Source organism: Paroedura picta, chromosome 3 (assembly GCF_049243985.1).
Source record: "Paroedura picta isolate Pp20150507F chromosome 3, Ppicta_v3.0, whole genome shotgun sequence".
NCBI lineage: Eukaryota > Metazoa > Chordata > Lepidosauria > Squamata > Gekkonidae > Paroedura > Paroedura picta.
This window is the reverse complement of record NC_135371.1, coordinates 106753533-106771134: the sequence shown is the minus strand read 5'-3', so window position 1 is coordinate 106771134 and position 17602 is coordinate 106753533. Positions and strand designations below refer to the sequence as shown.

Here is a 17602-nt window from a genome sequence, read left to right as displayed (position 1 = left end):
ATCCTGGAAAGCAGGTATCTCTGCTGTTCTGCTCTGTGCCTATGACCATACTCACATATCTTATCTGGGGAACCTCTTTTACAAATAAACACCTTCCATGCCCTTCTTCCCAGGCCTGCCTGTACAACCATGCTGAAGGGGCATGTGCAACAATGCTCTTTCCCAGGTCATTTGCCCATCCTCCAAAGCAACTCATGCTTGCTTACCTGACTACCATGCAGTCAGCCTGGCTTCATTTGCAGTCACTATAAATCAAATAAATAAATAACTAATGTGAGTTCTCAAAGTATCAGGATATTTCTTGAGTCCTACAAGATAAGGCAGAAAATAAATGTAGTAGTAGTAGTAGTAGTAGTAGTAGTAGTAGTAGTAGTAGTAGTAGTAGTAGTAGCAGCAGCAGCAGCAGTACTTTAAAAGGGGAAGATGAAATTGAACATGAAAGAATCGAGATCTTGTTGTTGTTAGTTGTGAAGTCATGTCCAACCCATCGTGACCCCATGGACAATGATCCTCCAGACCTTCCTGTACTCTTACTATTCCCCGGAGTCCATTCAAGCTCACACCGACTGCTTCAGTGACTCCATCCAGCCACCTCATTCTCCGTCGTCCCCTTCTTTTTTTGCCCTCGATCACTCCCTGCATTAGGCTCTTCTCCAGTGAGTCCTTCCTTCTCATGAGGCAGCCAAAGTATTTGAGTTTCATCTTCAGGATCTGGCCTTCTAAGGAGCAGTCAGGGCTGATCTCCTCTAGGACTGACCGATTTTTTCGCCTTGCAGTCCAAGGGCCTCGCAATAGTCTTCTCCAGCACCAGAGTTCAAAAGCCTCAATTCTTTGACGCTCGGCTTTCCTTATGGTCCAAATTTAACAGCCATATATTGCAACTGGAAAGACCATAGCTTTGACTAGACGTACTTTTCTTGGAAGGGTGATGTCTCTGACTTTTAGGATGCTGTCTAGATTTGCCATAGCTTTCCTCCCCAGGAGCAAGCGTCTTTTAATTTCTTTGCTGCAGTCACCATCTGCAGTGATCTTGGAGCCCAGGAAAATAAAATCTGTCCCTACCTCCATTTCTTCCCCATCTATTTGCCAGGAATTGAGAGGGCCAGATGCCATGATCTTAGTTTTCTTGATGTTGAGTTTCAAGCCAACTTTTGCCCTCTCCTCTTTCACCTGCATCAAGAGGTTCTTTAGTTCCTCTTTGCTTTCTGCCATTAGAGTGGTATCATCTGCATATCTGAGGTTGTTGTTATTTCTCCCTGCAATCGTAATCCCAATTTCTGACTCATCTAACACTGCATTTCTCATGATGTGCTCTGCATACCAGTTAAATAGGCAAGGCGACAGTTTACAGCCTTGCCAAACTCCTTTCTCAATTTTGAACCAATCAGTGATTCCATGCCGGGTTCTCACTGTTGCTTCTTGACCTGCATATAGGTTTCTCAAGAGACAAATAAGATGCTCTGGTATTCCCATCTCTTTAAGAACTTGCCACACAATCAAAGGCTTTAGCATAGTCAATAAAGCAGAAGCGGATGTTTAGATCTATTGAAGCTTATTCACTTTAATGGGATCTGGACTTCTCTTTAACATTCACAAGATTGGACATAAGAAATGCTCAGTGATCTATTTTTCTGCAGCAAAGCGACATGCAGAATGTTTGAATTGAACTACAGATTGGCCATTGAAGGAAGTTTTTTTAAACTATTCCTCAGACTGCTCCATCATTCAAATTCCCTCCTCCCTTGCTGCATCATAGAGCAGAAGTGAACCAGCAGGTGCTTCTTCAGTGATGGAGTCTAATATGGAGAACTGGGTGTCATTCCCACTCCTCTATATGCAGCAAGCTAGGTGACCTTGGGCTATTCATAGTTTTCTTAGGACTGTTCTTGTACAGCAGTTCTCTTAAGAGTGCTCTCAACCCCACCTACTTGGGGAGAGGAAAGGAAAGGTATGTATACACTGCTTTGGGAGTCCTTCAGGTACTGAAAAGCAGGGTGTCAGGATTGTAGAATCTCTGTCATAAATTAGCTTGAGTTCCTCCATGTCAGTTATATTGTTTTATATTGCTTGGCACCTGGTTGCCCCAGGTCCTGTATTCTCGCTAACCATAAAAGTGAATAATTTGTTTTTGTAACCTTATCACATGTTGTGGCCTCTCGGCTGAGCCTGGGTTTGTTGTCACCTCCTCAAGGCTATGAGAATGTATTTCTGTTTTTCTTACACATGTGTCTTTTCTCTGGCTCCCCTCCCTTGGGAACTGTCAAGTTTTGGGCGGGAGAATTGTATTGATAAGCAGAAGCAAATCTGTACTCTAGTCAGATTTGACTTCTCAGTCCTATGGCGTGTAGTACTTTCCAATAAAGCTTTCTTTAATTAAGAAGCCTGTTGTGAGTTCTCTTGACGTTTGACACAGGGTGCAAAAAACAGCTCTTCTTTTATTGTAGTCTTTTGCTTATAACATTTAGATAGGCCCAAGGTTAGTGCTCCTATTTCTATACTTACAGTTTTAGTTCAGAACTGCCACAATGATGGGAGGTCTGAGGAGCAGTAGGACAAAAATAAAAAAACAATGACATTGGCAACATTATTACAATACTTCCAGGGAAAACCCAGAGTTCACATAGTGTTGCTTGAGGAATCACCTATGGTTTATCATAGAATTTCCAGCCATTTCTAGAGCTACTATCCGTCACTTCTAGGTTTTCCCCAGAAATGACATTGAGCTAAAACATGGTTAAACAGAGGCTGGAGGACATTGAAATATGACTTTTCAAGGTCATCCTCCCCTTTTTGTGTGTGTCTCCACCAGAGTGTAAATACTCCTTGGGTCCAACTTCCTACCTTACTTCTCTAGAAACTAACAAATTCAGAAAGGTCTTTACTCTGGTCAGACTTGCAGACTTGTCCTCAGCCATCATATAAGACTCTACTCATTAAGAGAATTTGCCCATGTCCCCTTGGAGAAATCGAGACTAGAGAATGTTCCCCCCGCCCCTCCATGATGAGCTGTGGCATAGGACTATTTTGCCACTATCAAATAAACGTTCAGGACTTTCTGATAAAATATGGGGATTTTTTTTAAGTCAATTTCAATTTCGAGATGTGTGGCATAATTTTGTGCCTTAGTATAAATAGCTTGTAAGGGCCCAAATATCAAAGTATATGGTTCTGAGATGAGATCTTCTCCATTGTAGTTTTAGATTTTAGTTTTATTTCTATATATCCTATATGATAAATGTTATTTTTGATTCTGATATTTTATCCATAACTACTGATGCTATCCTTTTGCATACTGACTTTGTTAAAATATTTTCTCTTTCGGTTATGACTGCAAATGAAATGTAATTTGACAGACACGTTGCTGATGTCACATGCCATCGCCACCAACCCTTCCACCAGGCTGATCCTGGCAACTCTATTTTAATTCGCATACGTAATGAGTACATCTCATCAGAATCAGAACCTAACTTCATTTTAGATTCCCTCCCCCTGACATCTTTAGAATGATAGAAGATAATTTAGTTTCCCTAATGGTATATTCAAATCAAATTTATTTAATACACCACTGTGGCCAGATAAAACAGATAGCGAGAAAAAACATTTCACAGTAAAAAAATTGCAAAATCAGGGAGCCAGTACAAAATTTAAAATATATAAAATTGTATAATTGATGTGTACATTATAAAAAATGCATAGTAAAATACCTCTAAAAATCTTCACTTAAGCTTAAGTTGTCTTTCCCATGTGCTAAGCACATGCGCACAAAATTTGGCAACCTGCTTAATAATATGGCCCCTACTATTCCATAGGAGGAATTTTACTTTTTCTTTGTTTGGACTGGTGGAGGAATTCCTGAGTAATGGGAGGATGAATTTATTTCTCGCAGAGCTAAAAGTAGGGCACCTTAAGAGAACGTGTTCGATTAACTCTATCTCCCCGGAATTACAGGGGCAGAGTCTTTCAGCTAATGGGGTTTTCTTGAAGCGACCCACCAGCATGGCAGAATGGTATATTAGAGAACTCACCAAGCCCCAGTGCTTAATTGATTCCACTCTTATTGGAATCCCACAATCTGCTTTTCCCCACACACCAAGCCTATAATCTCCTTTATATGGGAGGACAAAACCCACAAATCACAATGCAACATGAATATTCCATAAAAAATAACACACATGTTCTGTGGATTCAGATCTGAAATGCTAGATCTGAATACCTTAGTTACTTGTATGTTGTAAACCACATTTAAATAGATCATAAGCACTCCTGGCAAAGATGATACAAGATTCCCAGAGTATGTGCATGAGTGTATATCAGTTTCACAAATCACCTAGCTTCGCATCCTGTGATAAAAGGGGCCAAATGACTCAAAGTAGAATAAGGTGAGAAACTATACATGGGCAGAGATTTGATTAATCATGTGGTGTGTGTATTATAGCCAGGAAAGCTGAGGATTGTCTGGCAGCCAGGCAAGAGACATTCAGAGGCAGCTTGCCATTTCCTGCCTCTGTGTCATAACCCTTAGTGCTCCTTGGAAGAACTCCATCCAACTCCTTGGATGTCTCCAATGCAAATACAAGCCAGGTTGGCCCCACTTAGCTTCAAAGCTCTTACAGAATCAGGCTTGCTTGGCCTATCCAGGTCAGGGCTGTGGGTGAGGAGTAATATAACACCAAAAATCAAAGTCAAGATTGAGAAGAAGTGCAGAACATTTAAATCTGGATACACAAGGTCAGTGAAATGAGTGTGGGATTAGGTGAGTAGAGGAAAAGGCAGGAATTCATGCTGGCAAGAACCATAAACACAGAAACATTTGATTGATATGATGTAAAAAGAGCAGTATGGTTAACACTATTCCAAACCATGTAAAATTATTCCTATAATGGAACACGTGAGCAAGAACTTCAATAACATGCCCTGTGTATGTAAATATCTATATTACAATGTACATTTGATGTGATCCGTTAGTCTAAAGGGGAGTAGACAGGTCATGCAAATGGAACCTACTCATGAACTTACATGAATAGGCTTTTGATACTGGTGGTTCTATAAAGATTGGGAAAAGCTACACAGCATTTCTGATTCACTTACAGTTTGCATATAGGGCACACTGTGAACTGGTCCTCAGGTACCTTCAGCTTTATTAGTGAAATTTGCAAAAAGTCCAACTCCACTATAACAGCCTCTTGTTTTGTGGCTTGAAGCACTGTTTAAGTATGCAATATAAATATGTATGGTTTGTTTTCTCTTTACTTCTAGGATGACAACATCATGAGATCCTTACAGCTTTTTGAAAATGTCATGTAACAGCAGCTGAAGAACAGCATCGGAATCTGAGACTTTGTATGTAATGAGACCCTGAAGAAAATGAGTCAATTTTTCTCCCTGTCACCTTTCTTGATGAAAGCTTTTTACTACTTGGACATGCTCAGCGTGCAAAGATTTTGTATGCCATCACAAACTGAGCTGTGTCTCTGAATGCAACAAACTCCATCTTGCCTCCCTCAAGAGACACTGACTAGAATTTATTTCATTTCTAAGCATGCTAATAAAAAGCTGGCCAGAGAGACCTGCTGCTTAAAATTTAATCAGTTATTGGAGTTTAAATGATTAAAACAATATTCGGTGTTCTGTTTGCTAATCACAAAACTTTCAGCTGCTTTTGCTATAGCAAGCTGGATTGCACATGGCACCACAGCCTCGATAGCTTGCTTTACCATCTCTTGTGAGCTGGGGGGGGGGGGGTGGAATCTTGCAAGCTGGAAAAAAAAATTCCCTCCATTTGTATCATCACTGGATAAAAATGTGATGCTAATATTTTGCTTTGACAGCAAGCAGTATCCTGACAAAGCTCTTGCCACTTTGGCAAACTGATGCCATTATAACTAAGATTTATGTTGGACCAATTCAAATTATCAGATTATAATGAAACAAGTGCCTGCTAGAAGCTCCCTTGTAGCACAGGAATCCGATTTCCTCTTTCCAGGCAGAACTTCTTGCACAGTGATACTGCATTTTCCTAGCTCTAAATCCACAAACAGAAATTAATGAATTTATTTGACCTAATAGCAAAGATCCTGCAAGTTTTTCTGTATTCTCGTTTTTCTTGTTTTAAGTGCCTGAGTCTTTGGGAAAGGGCACATGTTCCACAAGTGTTTTGCTCCCTCTAGTGGTAAATTCAATATAGCATAGGCTTATGTCTGACATTTTTTAAACATTGCATTTTGAATCTGCAGGGAGATATGCTAGATATAAATGAATGTAATATTGGATTGACCACTGGGGGAAGAAAACTTGTGTGAAACAGGAAAAATATTCTACGAATTAGGAACTTACAAGCAAGGAAAATGATAATGCAGGAAAGCCCTGTATCTTGGAGGACTGACAGAATTTGATTGTGTAACTATCATGGTAGCTAGTTTTATTACTGTCTGTGAAATCACTAATGATGAGTCATTCATTGCCATTATACCCCCCTCCCCCAGTACCCATGCCCTGTGGTGACCCTTATACCAACACTTGGTCTTCAAAGAGGGGTCTCTCTCATTATGGAGCTTAAATAGACTTTTCACAAGGCAAAATATTCAGAAACCTCCAGTCAGTTTCATAATCACCACTGCCACCAGACTCATCCCTGCATTAAATCTTCATCTTTTGCATGCAGGTTAGATTCCACTGAGGGGAGAAGAGAGGTAGGGTGAGATTTAAAAGGCAGGAGGGTCAACATTTTGCCAAAAGACAAATCAGTTGCAGATCATCTTGAATTCCTTCTATAGACCAAATGCTCCACTTCACATAAAATGGAATGGTGAGGGATATATATTTATTTCAGTCATTTAGTACCCCACTTTTCTTCCTGAGAAAGTCTCAAAGCAGTTTACAAAAGCACCTGATTCAAACAATCAATTTAAATTAGCAAAATACTGGTAATAGCAACCAAAGGAATCTACCAAGCTTATCATCTCTACAGCTAGGCTCTCCATATACAGCCCTCTACTAAGATTTTGTTTTGCTCTACTTCTTTTGTGTCAGGATTTGCATAATTATCCTGACAAAGGAAGAACACAAAAGGGGCATACTTATAAGTATCGAGGGAAATGCTGATATAATACGTACCCATTTTGCTCATATAAACTCATATTGGTTTTCTCTCCCTGACTTATTCAAGTGAAATTCCATATAGTCAATTTGAGTCAAAGAAATTTTGTTAGATAAAAAGAGACTGTGCCTTTGTAGGGAAATCTGCACTGTATTCCCCTACAAAGAGAAGGAATTATATGTCCTACTACTTTCATTGGTCTGAAAAGTCAGGTCCTAAGCATTGAAAGTATTTTAAGAGGCTGAAATTTCGAAAGTCATACCCTTAATCACTCACTACACAGCAGTAAAGGGGGATCAGCATAGAGCACTGGATATTGTTTTGTATTTTAACATGGACCTCTGGATAGTCTACCTAACATGGATCTGAAGAAAAGGCCCCACTGAAATGAACTGAGATTATCCAGAAGAGCCAGTTTGGTGTAGTGGTTAGGAGTGCGGACTTCTAATCTGGCGAGCCGGGTTTGATTCTGCGCTCCCCCACATGCAACCAGCTGGGTGACCTTGGGCTTGCCACGGCACTGATAAAATTGTTCTGACCGAGCAGTGATATCAGGGCTCTCTCAGCCTCACCCACCCCACAGGGTGTCTGTTGTGGGGAGAGGAATGGGAAGGCAACTGTAAGCCGCTTTGAGCCTCCTTCGGGTAGGGAAAAGCGGCATATAAGAACCAACTCTTCTTCTTCTTCTTCTTTATCTTGCATTTAACTTTTCTGCACAAATAGCAAGCATGAGGCTCTCTGAAGTGAAACAAAGTGATTTGGAATGTTACCATTTTAACCATTACAAGTAGTTTATATTTTCCAGTGCACAAAATTCCAAGGTATATAAGTGTGACCAGAATCCTGCCTTAAGTATACACTGATTTCATTTAGCTTAAGAACGGCAGGTTTTAAAATCCTGTCTAAGAACACTTTCAGGACTTTTCTGCATGGTTTTTCCCCCTCACTAGTTCTGCTCCAGTACTGTTTCAGTCTATCTTCTCATTTCCACATGCATTTTTGTGCCTTGGGTTTTTGTTTTTCCTGTTTTTTTCCCCTGGTTGTTTTTTTTTTTTAGACCACTTTTATCCATATCTTTTTTTGGAAGCTGATTTTAAGTCACCATTGTCCTCATGTATAGTGTTTCTTTTGATTTTATTTGTCCCACCCATCTCCAGTCCGTTTTTCAGTGATTGGACTTTTATTGTCAAACCACTCCCTCTCCTTCCCCCCACCCTGAAGATAAATCATTTATTTTAAGGGCACTAAAATACTGATATATTGATACAATGTTGTAGGTCAAACAGGTTTTTTGAATTCCCAGCTTTCATATATATACAAAATTAAGTCTCTGGGCTGCTACCCTGCAGAGGTAGATGGGGAAAGGCATATCTCCTCAAGGGAAGAGGCTACACACTTATCTTTGAACTAAATCTGGGAGTTCAGATTACCCATTATATCTATCATTGATATACGAATATTTTAGCTCTTTAAAAAGGGAGTTATATCAATGTATGATATAAGCATATCAATATATGATATAAGCACCCTTCCTTGATAATCTGAATTATTTCAAGCACATGCGGAAGAAAATGAAGCGACTCCCCAATTGTGAAAATGCAGGAGGACAGCAAGCCTGTGAACCAAACTGATCCCAATGCTTGTGGATTGACTAAGAAGAAATCAGGAGTAAGTCAAGCATTTGGAAAAGCCCTCACACACTAAAAATGCGCCTCCACTCCACCTTTGTAGTACTTTAGCCATCATCTGCAAGTCAGATAAACCCAATTGCAAAGTGTATTGAAATTGGGTTGAAGGTGCATTGTTGAGTGTGTGTGAAAACACAATGTTAAGGGCTCCAGATATAAGAACTGCTGTAAACTCCAGTCTACAGTCAGTTCAAATTATTTGGTCAGACTTAGTCTGACTTTTAACATTTTGGAGGGCATGTTGTTGACACCTTGATCCTCTTGTGGGCCAACATTTTCAAAATACAAGTTAATATGAATTATTTTCAGTAGACTGTCCCGTTCTACAATCTCTGTTGAACGAAAACAATGGCCATTTCAAAATAAATGTGGATGGTAAATATTTCAAAGGAAGGGTTTATGTTGCCAAATCCACCTCTTGTAAATATCCCATTAGTACACAGTACAAACCTTTTGTATCTTATGGCCTTGTTCCAGCTGAAGGTAGCCAGGTAGATCAAGGAGAGCCAGCTTGGTGTAGTGGTTTAAGAGCGACAGCTTCTAATCCCGCTTTAATTCCCCACTCTTCCACATGCTCCTCTCAGCCTCACCTACCTCACAGGGTGTCTGTTGTGCAGAGAGGAAAGGGAAAGTGATTGTAAGCTGCTTCGAGACTCCTTCAGGTTGAGAAAAGCCAACTCTTCTTCTAGCCAATATTAAGGTCACAATTATAAACAACTGGAGGAAGAAAATTCTATTGAAACCAAATTTATTTCATCATGATTAGGCAACTAATTTGAATCCCATTTTTTGCAGTGATATATAGTAATGTCTAACCCTCACAGGACTGAGACCAACTTGGTGAGTTTATGCAGCCTAACTGATTGGCTTGCATAGCCATTATGAATTTACTACCTGTGCCTTTTACCAGCCCAAATGAGTTCACATTAGTACATCCAGTATTAGAAATCTGTACTTTAGAACCCAAAATTTTAAGGAGAGTATAAGGACCACCTGCTATTATGTGTGTTCCTGGCTAAGTTGCTGATATGGAATTATAACAGGACATTACTTTTTAATAGAACTAGCTCTTTATTGGAAGTTCTTATTTTAGAAGAAAAGCAGGAAGTAAGTTTTTTCAGTAATTCAAATAAAAATGAAGGAGCAGGATTGGACCCAGAAGTGCCGCATGTTTGCAGAGAGCATGAGCAAAGATCATTTTCTGAACAGGTGACTAATAAATAGAAGAAATAAGGAAGGACAGCAATGACTGACTTGAATCACATGGCAATCTTTACAGCTATCAGACTTCCATGAAGGTTCTACATATATTTTTTTCAGACCGGTGACATGTTGTTATTGGCAATGAAAATATATTTTAAATATGGCATTAATAGTTCTATATTTTATAGCGTACATTAATTGTAACGCCTAACCTTACATGTAAATCTATGTAGCAAATGCTAACGTAATTGGATATGTGATTTGATGGGTTTCTCCTAATAGGATACTGCCCTTGAGATACTTTTGGAACATTGTTCCAGCCTCCAGTTCCTAATTGTCCCAGCTTAATCTTTACTGGTGGCTTTCTCCCCAAGATCCACTGACTTGTTTCAGGCCCTTATACCATGACTCACCATTGAAATACCATGCACACAACTGTTCACTGGGCATATAGTTCTCCTCTCTTAAACAGCATCTAGGACTTTGTGCCTGCAGTCCTTGTTGATGCACAAAAGTCATGTCAATTAACTTCTTCAGGAGATGGGATGTGGTCTGGATTCTGTTTTTCTCATCTTTCACTGCCAAATAACTGATTAGCAGGATTATATCATGCTATTTCAACACAATGGGAAAAGCTTCTACAGTTATATTTGAGATATATATACTATCCCAAGCCATATTTCAATCTTTGATTAGTCAAATGTAGCTCACTCAAAATTTTAAAAATCCCATGTTTGGGGGCAGAAATTAATATGCTTCATAACACCCTAGTTTGTTTCAAACATCCAGAGCCCTCGTTCTCATGACATGGAATATTCTCGTTTAATTTCCCCCTCCCTTTGCATATTTACTAATTTCTATGGAGTATTATCAGATCAACTTTCTGTGAAGAGATGAGGGATCTTTCTCTCAGAGCACTTGTTATTATACAAATGCGGATTCCATGTGTGAAAAGTCTGTGCATAATAAGCAGCACCGTGATGAGTTCTTTAAAAAATATTGCATATCCTTGGGATGATTCTGGAATGATTCATCCTAGAGAATCAATAATTTATTCAGAAGCACATCAACAGATTCTCTAGACCAGCTCTTTGTTGTGAAGGAACAAACAGATCAAAATGATCCTGTGACGCTTTACAGTACTATTTCTCAAAGCACCCCTATTCAGCAGGAAAACATACAGCATCCTCACTATTATATGTGTAAGGAATTAGTGCAAGACACTGATCCAACAACTAAATTAGATGAAAACTAGAAGAGGGTATCTCACTACCCCTCCTAACACCAAGCAACTGGAAGAGAACTTTACTAGGTCCAAATGCTCTGATGTGTTTTCCATCTCACTATAAGTTCCATATCAAACAAACCATTAAGATATCACATCTGCTAGCTGCAGTGCAAACATATCATGGTAGGAGGAAAGTGTCTATGATTTTCTCAACCACAGGATCTTCTCCCTCCCAGCTTCTTCACACAGCCCATTAGGTGTCTTGTGAAGTACATTGTGAATGCAAACCGCCTGCAGTGTAGCTTACCATTCTGATGTCTTTGTATCACAAATGACGGAGACCAGTTTCCCCAGAGAAAATGGCTGCTTTGGAATGTTGACAAGATGACATTTTAACTTTAGAAAATGGCTGTTTCAGAGGGTGGACTATATGTCATCACAGTTCAAGTGAGCTCTCTCCCTTCCTCTAACTTTGCCAATCCCCACGTTCCACCTCCAAATCTCCAGGAATTTCCCAACCTGGAGCTAGCAACCCTACCTTCTCAGTTAGCTTTATGAATCTGATGAGTTATGTTGATGCCTATGGAAGCTCCTGCCATGTTATTTGTTAGTATCTAATATTTAATATTCACCCACAGAAGTTATTGATTCTCTTTTGGAATCTGTCTCCATGGTTAGTAGTTTAAATTTATGCAGTAGGATATTTTTTTCTACTGGTATTTTAATAGTATAGCTTTCCAGTTCTGCATTTACAGACATTAGAACTGATGTAATAAATTTGTGTTGAATTAGTGGCATGAATCAGGCACAGAGATGCAGATGTGCGAAGCAGGCATGAGGAGTGAAGCTGTAGATTACATCCTCTTCCTGCCTTGCAATGACCAACCTTCCTGTCCATAACTTGTGGTATGGCAGAAGAATGCACTCACTAGCCTGGGATTCTTCTGCTGTCATCACCATGCCAAAATGAAAACTTCCAGTAGGTTGGCATCATGTGCTCAAGCTCTTTGACCTGCTCTTGATGCTGTTCAACAGAAAGTTCAAATTATTCAGCTTAAGGCAGGAACAGTTTCATTATACAAGAATCAAATGTTCTTGTCAGTGACAAAAGTTTACATGTCACTTGGCCACTAAATAGCACAATACTTCTGTCCTTGTTCCTGTAGAAATCGGTGTTCAAACTCAGAGACCCCAGCAGGCCTTTGTAGGACAAGTGATAGAATTTAAGTAAGCAGTTCAGTTCAGACATCCTACAAAACCATGGTTCATTATAAGTATGATTTGCTTGTCAAACCAGGATTCAGCTCACAGGTGACAGGTTGTTTGCCTTGATATATACTATTTATTTGTTTGTTTGTTTGTTTGTTTGTTTCTATGCCACCACTCTCAGCATTGCCGGCTCTTGGCGGCTAACAAACATATCATTAAAAAAATAGGTCAACAATAAAAACATCCTTAGTTAAAACAATATTTATAACAATAATGATAATGATGATGCTGATAAAATGATATGCCACATCATTAACATCTGTATCATCCAAGACTATAGAATTAAGCTAACCATAGTTAAAACTATTATTCCTAAACCAAAACTGTGGATCCTGGTTTTAGGTTACTTTGACTGATCCTTCGGATTCTAGTTTAATGGACCACAATGACAGATGGTGAGTGAGCACTCTGAATTCAAACAATTAACCATTGTTAGGGTAATTAAACCATTGTTTCATACAGTGTCTGAACTGAACCAGACAGAACAATTGTAAAAACTCTTTCTTGGGAGTAAGTCTCATTCAAAAGGATTTCTCCCAGGGACTCTCATCTGCAATGAAGTTTACTAGTAGCCATGGTAGCAGGATCTATCATACCTTTCCTGTAGGTTTTTTTATATATATGTTGTAAAGTGAGACTGAAGCCATTGCCCTCTTATTACAATCTATAAAGGTAAACTCAAACTGTGATGATGTCATGGACCTTAATAGCCTAGCCTTTTTTTTGTACATTTTGTTAAATGAGGTCTCACCCAAAACTGGACCCATGAATACTGCATGCAGTCTGTCTGATAGGTAACAATGCCATAGAACAAGAAATGCATCATTTGTGATTAGTGTCATTTAATATCAGGAATCTAGCTCAACTGTGACAAAGAGCACAATACAGCCAAAGTGATGCACTTCTGATCAAGTTCCACTGATTTAATTTCTGCACATGTTGAATAATGCACTTTCAATGCACTTTAAAGGTAGATTTTCCTGTTTCACACAGGAAAATCCAAATGCAAAAGCACATTAGAAGTGCATTTTTGCAACGTGTGTGGAAGCCAGGCAAAAATTAAACTTAGGTTTAAAATCTCCTGTGGAAATCAGTGGACTCTATGAATGCTTAATTTTGGCTGGATCATGCGCAGTATTAGTTCTCTGCCAAACTTTGGAGCTCAGAAACCTGATCATTCTTCATAACTGCAATATTTATAACAAGAATTTCATAATAATAATAATAGAAATACTGTGATCAACTGGCTTTGTATCATCCTAAATTTTATCAGCATCTTGTGGAAGGTTGTTGTTGGACTGGGTTTCTAAGTTTTAAAGTGTCTCTTTTTTCCATTGTACAAATCTGTTCATAGATGGAATTCTTTTATAAGTGTCTGAAATTTGTCTGACTTCATTAGTTATAAGTTATTACAAGTATGTCAGAAGTATCTTTTTCAAATGTTGTTTATATGCATTTAAGGCAAGATCTGGTTAAAAAAGTAATTGCCAATAATGATGATGCAAAAAAATAATTTAATGTGTCTGCTACCATTGATGTTAGTTTTCCTAACTTTGCAATGCCATGAGTAACCATGATTAATGCTAATTGTGTTGGCTCCATTGGAGATATACTGCAACACTGAGTTGGAATGACAGATTTTTGGCATCCCTGAAATTGTATCATGCTACTGCAGAACAACCCCACTGTGTTGACAGTCAAAATGCAATTCACAATATTGCAGTGGTGTTATAGCTTTTTCCTTCCTCATGCAACAATCACCATAGCTTTTAAGGACATCCAAAAAAAGTTCATGATAAGTAAAGCCATTCTATGAGAGCAGCAATGCATAGCTTCACATTCACAAATATTATGATCAAACAGCAATTTGTATAATATTTTGTTGAACATTTTCAAAGATTTAGGTTTTAATAATAAAATATAATATGTACATAAGGTGATGTGCATAAGGTGATGTATTCTTATGGAAGTCCAAACCTATTTCTAATTGAAAAAGTCCTATGAGGCAATTAGAAAAGACCACTGACAGCTTTTGGGGGGAATCTGGGCCTATCTGATGCTCATTAGACACAGTTGGCAAAAAAATTAACAAATGAGGTAGCACAATTGTGGGAAAGGTTGGCTACACAGAGCTATGTCTCAATTCCTGCCATTCACCTGAATCTTTCTCAGTACTCAAATGAAGAGCAAAACTCTGTAAAAGTATCAGGGAAGCTTTATCAATGTGGATGTTAAGGTCATCCAAGAAACCTGATTAATCATCTTATAAAGCCAACTAAAGAACTCCAATTTCATTTGGATCTAATGGGTATATCATGACCGAAGTGATACATGAGTTGGCCAAGTGAAACACACTATGGCCCATTATGCATGGTCCATAATGCACGTGCTGGCGGTGGCAGCGCTTTGGGGAAAATCCCCAATAATGCTCGCCGCCGCCGCCAGCGCAGGCACGTCCCAGCCCAGGGCTATGGAAGGCCTGCATTAAGCAAAGGTGGGAACTCCCGCAGCTTCCTGGGTACACCAGGGGCCGGCAGGGACTGAATGGCCGGTGTTGTGCATAATCGCCAGTGCCGGGTCTTTTGGCCCACCCAAGCTCAACCTACAGTGTCCCTGTAGGGACACCGCATGTTCCTGTGGGCTCCGTGGAGCTGTGGAGCTGGCAGGGGTGACCCCCTGTCCCCACCAGTGTGTGTGTGGAAGGGGGCCTGGCCCCCCCATCCCCTTGACCCCTCCCCACCTCCCCCCCTGCCGCTTCAGCTTACCATGGCCAGCAGCGATCTGGCCCTCCTGGCCCTGGCAGTAGTTGCCGCCGTGCATAAAAGGTCCATGTGAAACATGCCTCCATAAGAAATTACAACTGTGAAGTAATGTTATAAGGCAATTAAAATTCAGAAGGCATGAAAAATCAAAACTCAACAAAAACACCAAAAACAAGGGAAAGCAAAAAACTGGGAACAGTGCAAGACATTTACAGAGCAGGAAGACAAACACATAGGCCATAAAGCTTGTATTATGAGTTTCTTAGTTTAGGTGATTGTCCAAGATATAGACAGCTGCATGAAGTCTCAAGAACAAGGAAATGGGAGAGTCAGCTCATGCTCAGCAAACTTCAACTGAGAGCTAGCACTGCAGTTAGAATCTTCCTGGAAACGCAAGTACACACAAGTACAATACTGTCTCCTCAGAACCAACAGAGTATTTTGGCCAACAAAGCAGAGATTAGTTAATCAAAAAGAGCAGGCAAGTTCTCTTTTGAAAGTTGATCAAAAGGTAAAACAATGTGAGATTGTGTCTATAACTGGAACACATCTCACTGCATGGGCAGAGAAAGGAAATTTAGGAGCATGAACATGTATATACTTTCTCCTCAACAGATACCGTATTTGCCGGCGTATAAGATGACTTTTCCCCCCTGAAAAACATGCCTCCAAGTGGGGGGGTCATCTTATACGCCAGGTGCACTTCAGTTGGGATAGACATAGCTGCCCATAGTGGCCTTGGTGACCAGAATTAAGGGACACCAGGCGGAGGAGGCGTCTCCCTCCCCCCACTGGGCTCACCAACTCTGCTGCTGTCTTGTGAACTCCTCCCGGCTCGGAACTTGCTGGGCCCAGCAAACTTGTGCCTGTGTGCATGCCCCACCTTGCCGCGGCAGCAACGGGCCCTCTCTCACACATAAGACTCTGAAGCGGGAGGGGGAGAGAGAGAAAGAAAGAGAAAGCTCCCGAAGGGCCAGGTGAGTGAGTTGTGAAGGAGTGAAGGAGGAGGAGGATGCTGGAGGGGGGGAGGTGCCAGCCTCTGCTCCCCCTTCCTTTCACGGTTTCTGAAGCCACCCCCATTCAGGAAGAGAGCAAAACTTGGCACGCAGGGAACGCTAATCCTTGCTCTGCCCTCCGCTTGCTTGCTCGTTCCCTCTTTGTTTGCAGTTAAATAAGCAAAGGATGCTGTTTCAGTTCAATGCACAGAGGTGCCGCCGTCCACAAAAGCAGCCTCAACTTGCAAGAGAGAGAGAGAGAGAGAGTGTTACCCCCCTCCTCTCGCCTTTTCTGGAGGAAGGGAGGTACGGTAATCACTAATCCAAGCATACTTTCTTGCTTTTTTAATGGCTCTCTCTCTTTCTCTCTCTCTCTCCCCCCTTCTGATGCTCTTTTACGTTTTATTTGGTGTGTGGAAGGTGTGCGGAAGAGGGGTTAGTCTTATACGTTGAGTATATAACAAACTCTATATTTTGAGTGGAAATGTTGGGGGGTCGCCTTATACGCCGGCAAATACGGTAAGTTGCTGACAACAGGGGGAAGGTTTTAGAGTTTTTAGAATTGAGGAACAGCCACAGAGGAATGCATTTATCATCAAACAGGCTATTTTTATTTGGGCTTCATTGGCTTTAGTAGATTGGTGAGGGTAAAGTTAACCAAACTTTGAAAATCTTTCCAATATATACCTGTTCCATACTAACAGGTCACTCTAGTGAGTGATTCAGTGCTAACAGCCTGGCATGTAAACACCCAATTCCATAAAAAAGAAGTAAAGTGAAGCAATACTTGTAAAGGATTAAGGTGAGCAGTATCATTGCAAACTGTTGTGATAGATGATCAGCCAAAGGGATTACCTGAACCTCATCTTTGTGTGGAAGCCTTTTTTCATGAAATTATTATTATTATTATTATTATTATTATTATTATTATTATTATTATTATTATTATTATTATTATTTCGATTTATTTCCCGCCACTTCCAAATGGCTCGAGGTGGGTTACAGTGTCTTAAAAACCCCATTAAAACTCCCATTAAAAGACTTTAAAATGTCACAACATGGCGGCACAATAATAAGATCCCCTTCCTACCCCCATTCCTAAAAAAGGGGGGATGGAGGAGAAGGAGGTCAACAATGTTCAAGAAGCCCGGGGGAGAGCAGTTGATGTAGCCCCAGCAGCCCCAGCCTCAACCATAGACCTGGCGGAAGAGCTCCGTCTTGCAGGCCCTGCGGAACGTTGAAGGGTCATGCAGGGCCCGCAGGTCACCTGGGAGCTCATTCCACCAGGTGGGGGCCAGGGCCAAAAAGGCCCTGGCCCTGGTCAAGACTAGGCGTGCTTCCCTGGGGCCGGGAACGACCAG

General features: G+C 40.4%; 1 protein-coding gene across 12 annotated transcripts in view; it reads left to right on the top strand.

Moving 5' to 3' along the window:
• The window catches only part of KCNIP1 (potassium voltage-gated channel interacting protein 1), a 776797-nt gene extending 762367 nt beyond the window's left edge, over window positions 1-14430 (top strand). For all 12 annotated transcript variants that reach the window (XM_077327121.1, XM_077327126.1, XM_077327123.1 and 9 more), the window contains one exon: window positions 5257-14430. In XM_077327121.1, the coding sequence (XP_077183236.1) occupies window positions 5257-5304 (48 nt within the window). In that variant the 3' untranslated portion in view covers window positions 5305-14430. The remainder of the gene's footprint in view (window positions 1-5256) is intronic.
• The last annotated feature ends 3172 nt before the right edge of the window (window positions 14431-17602 follow it).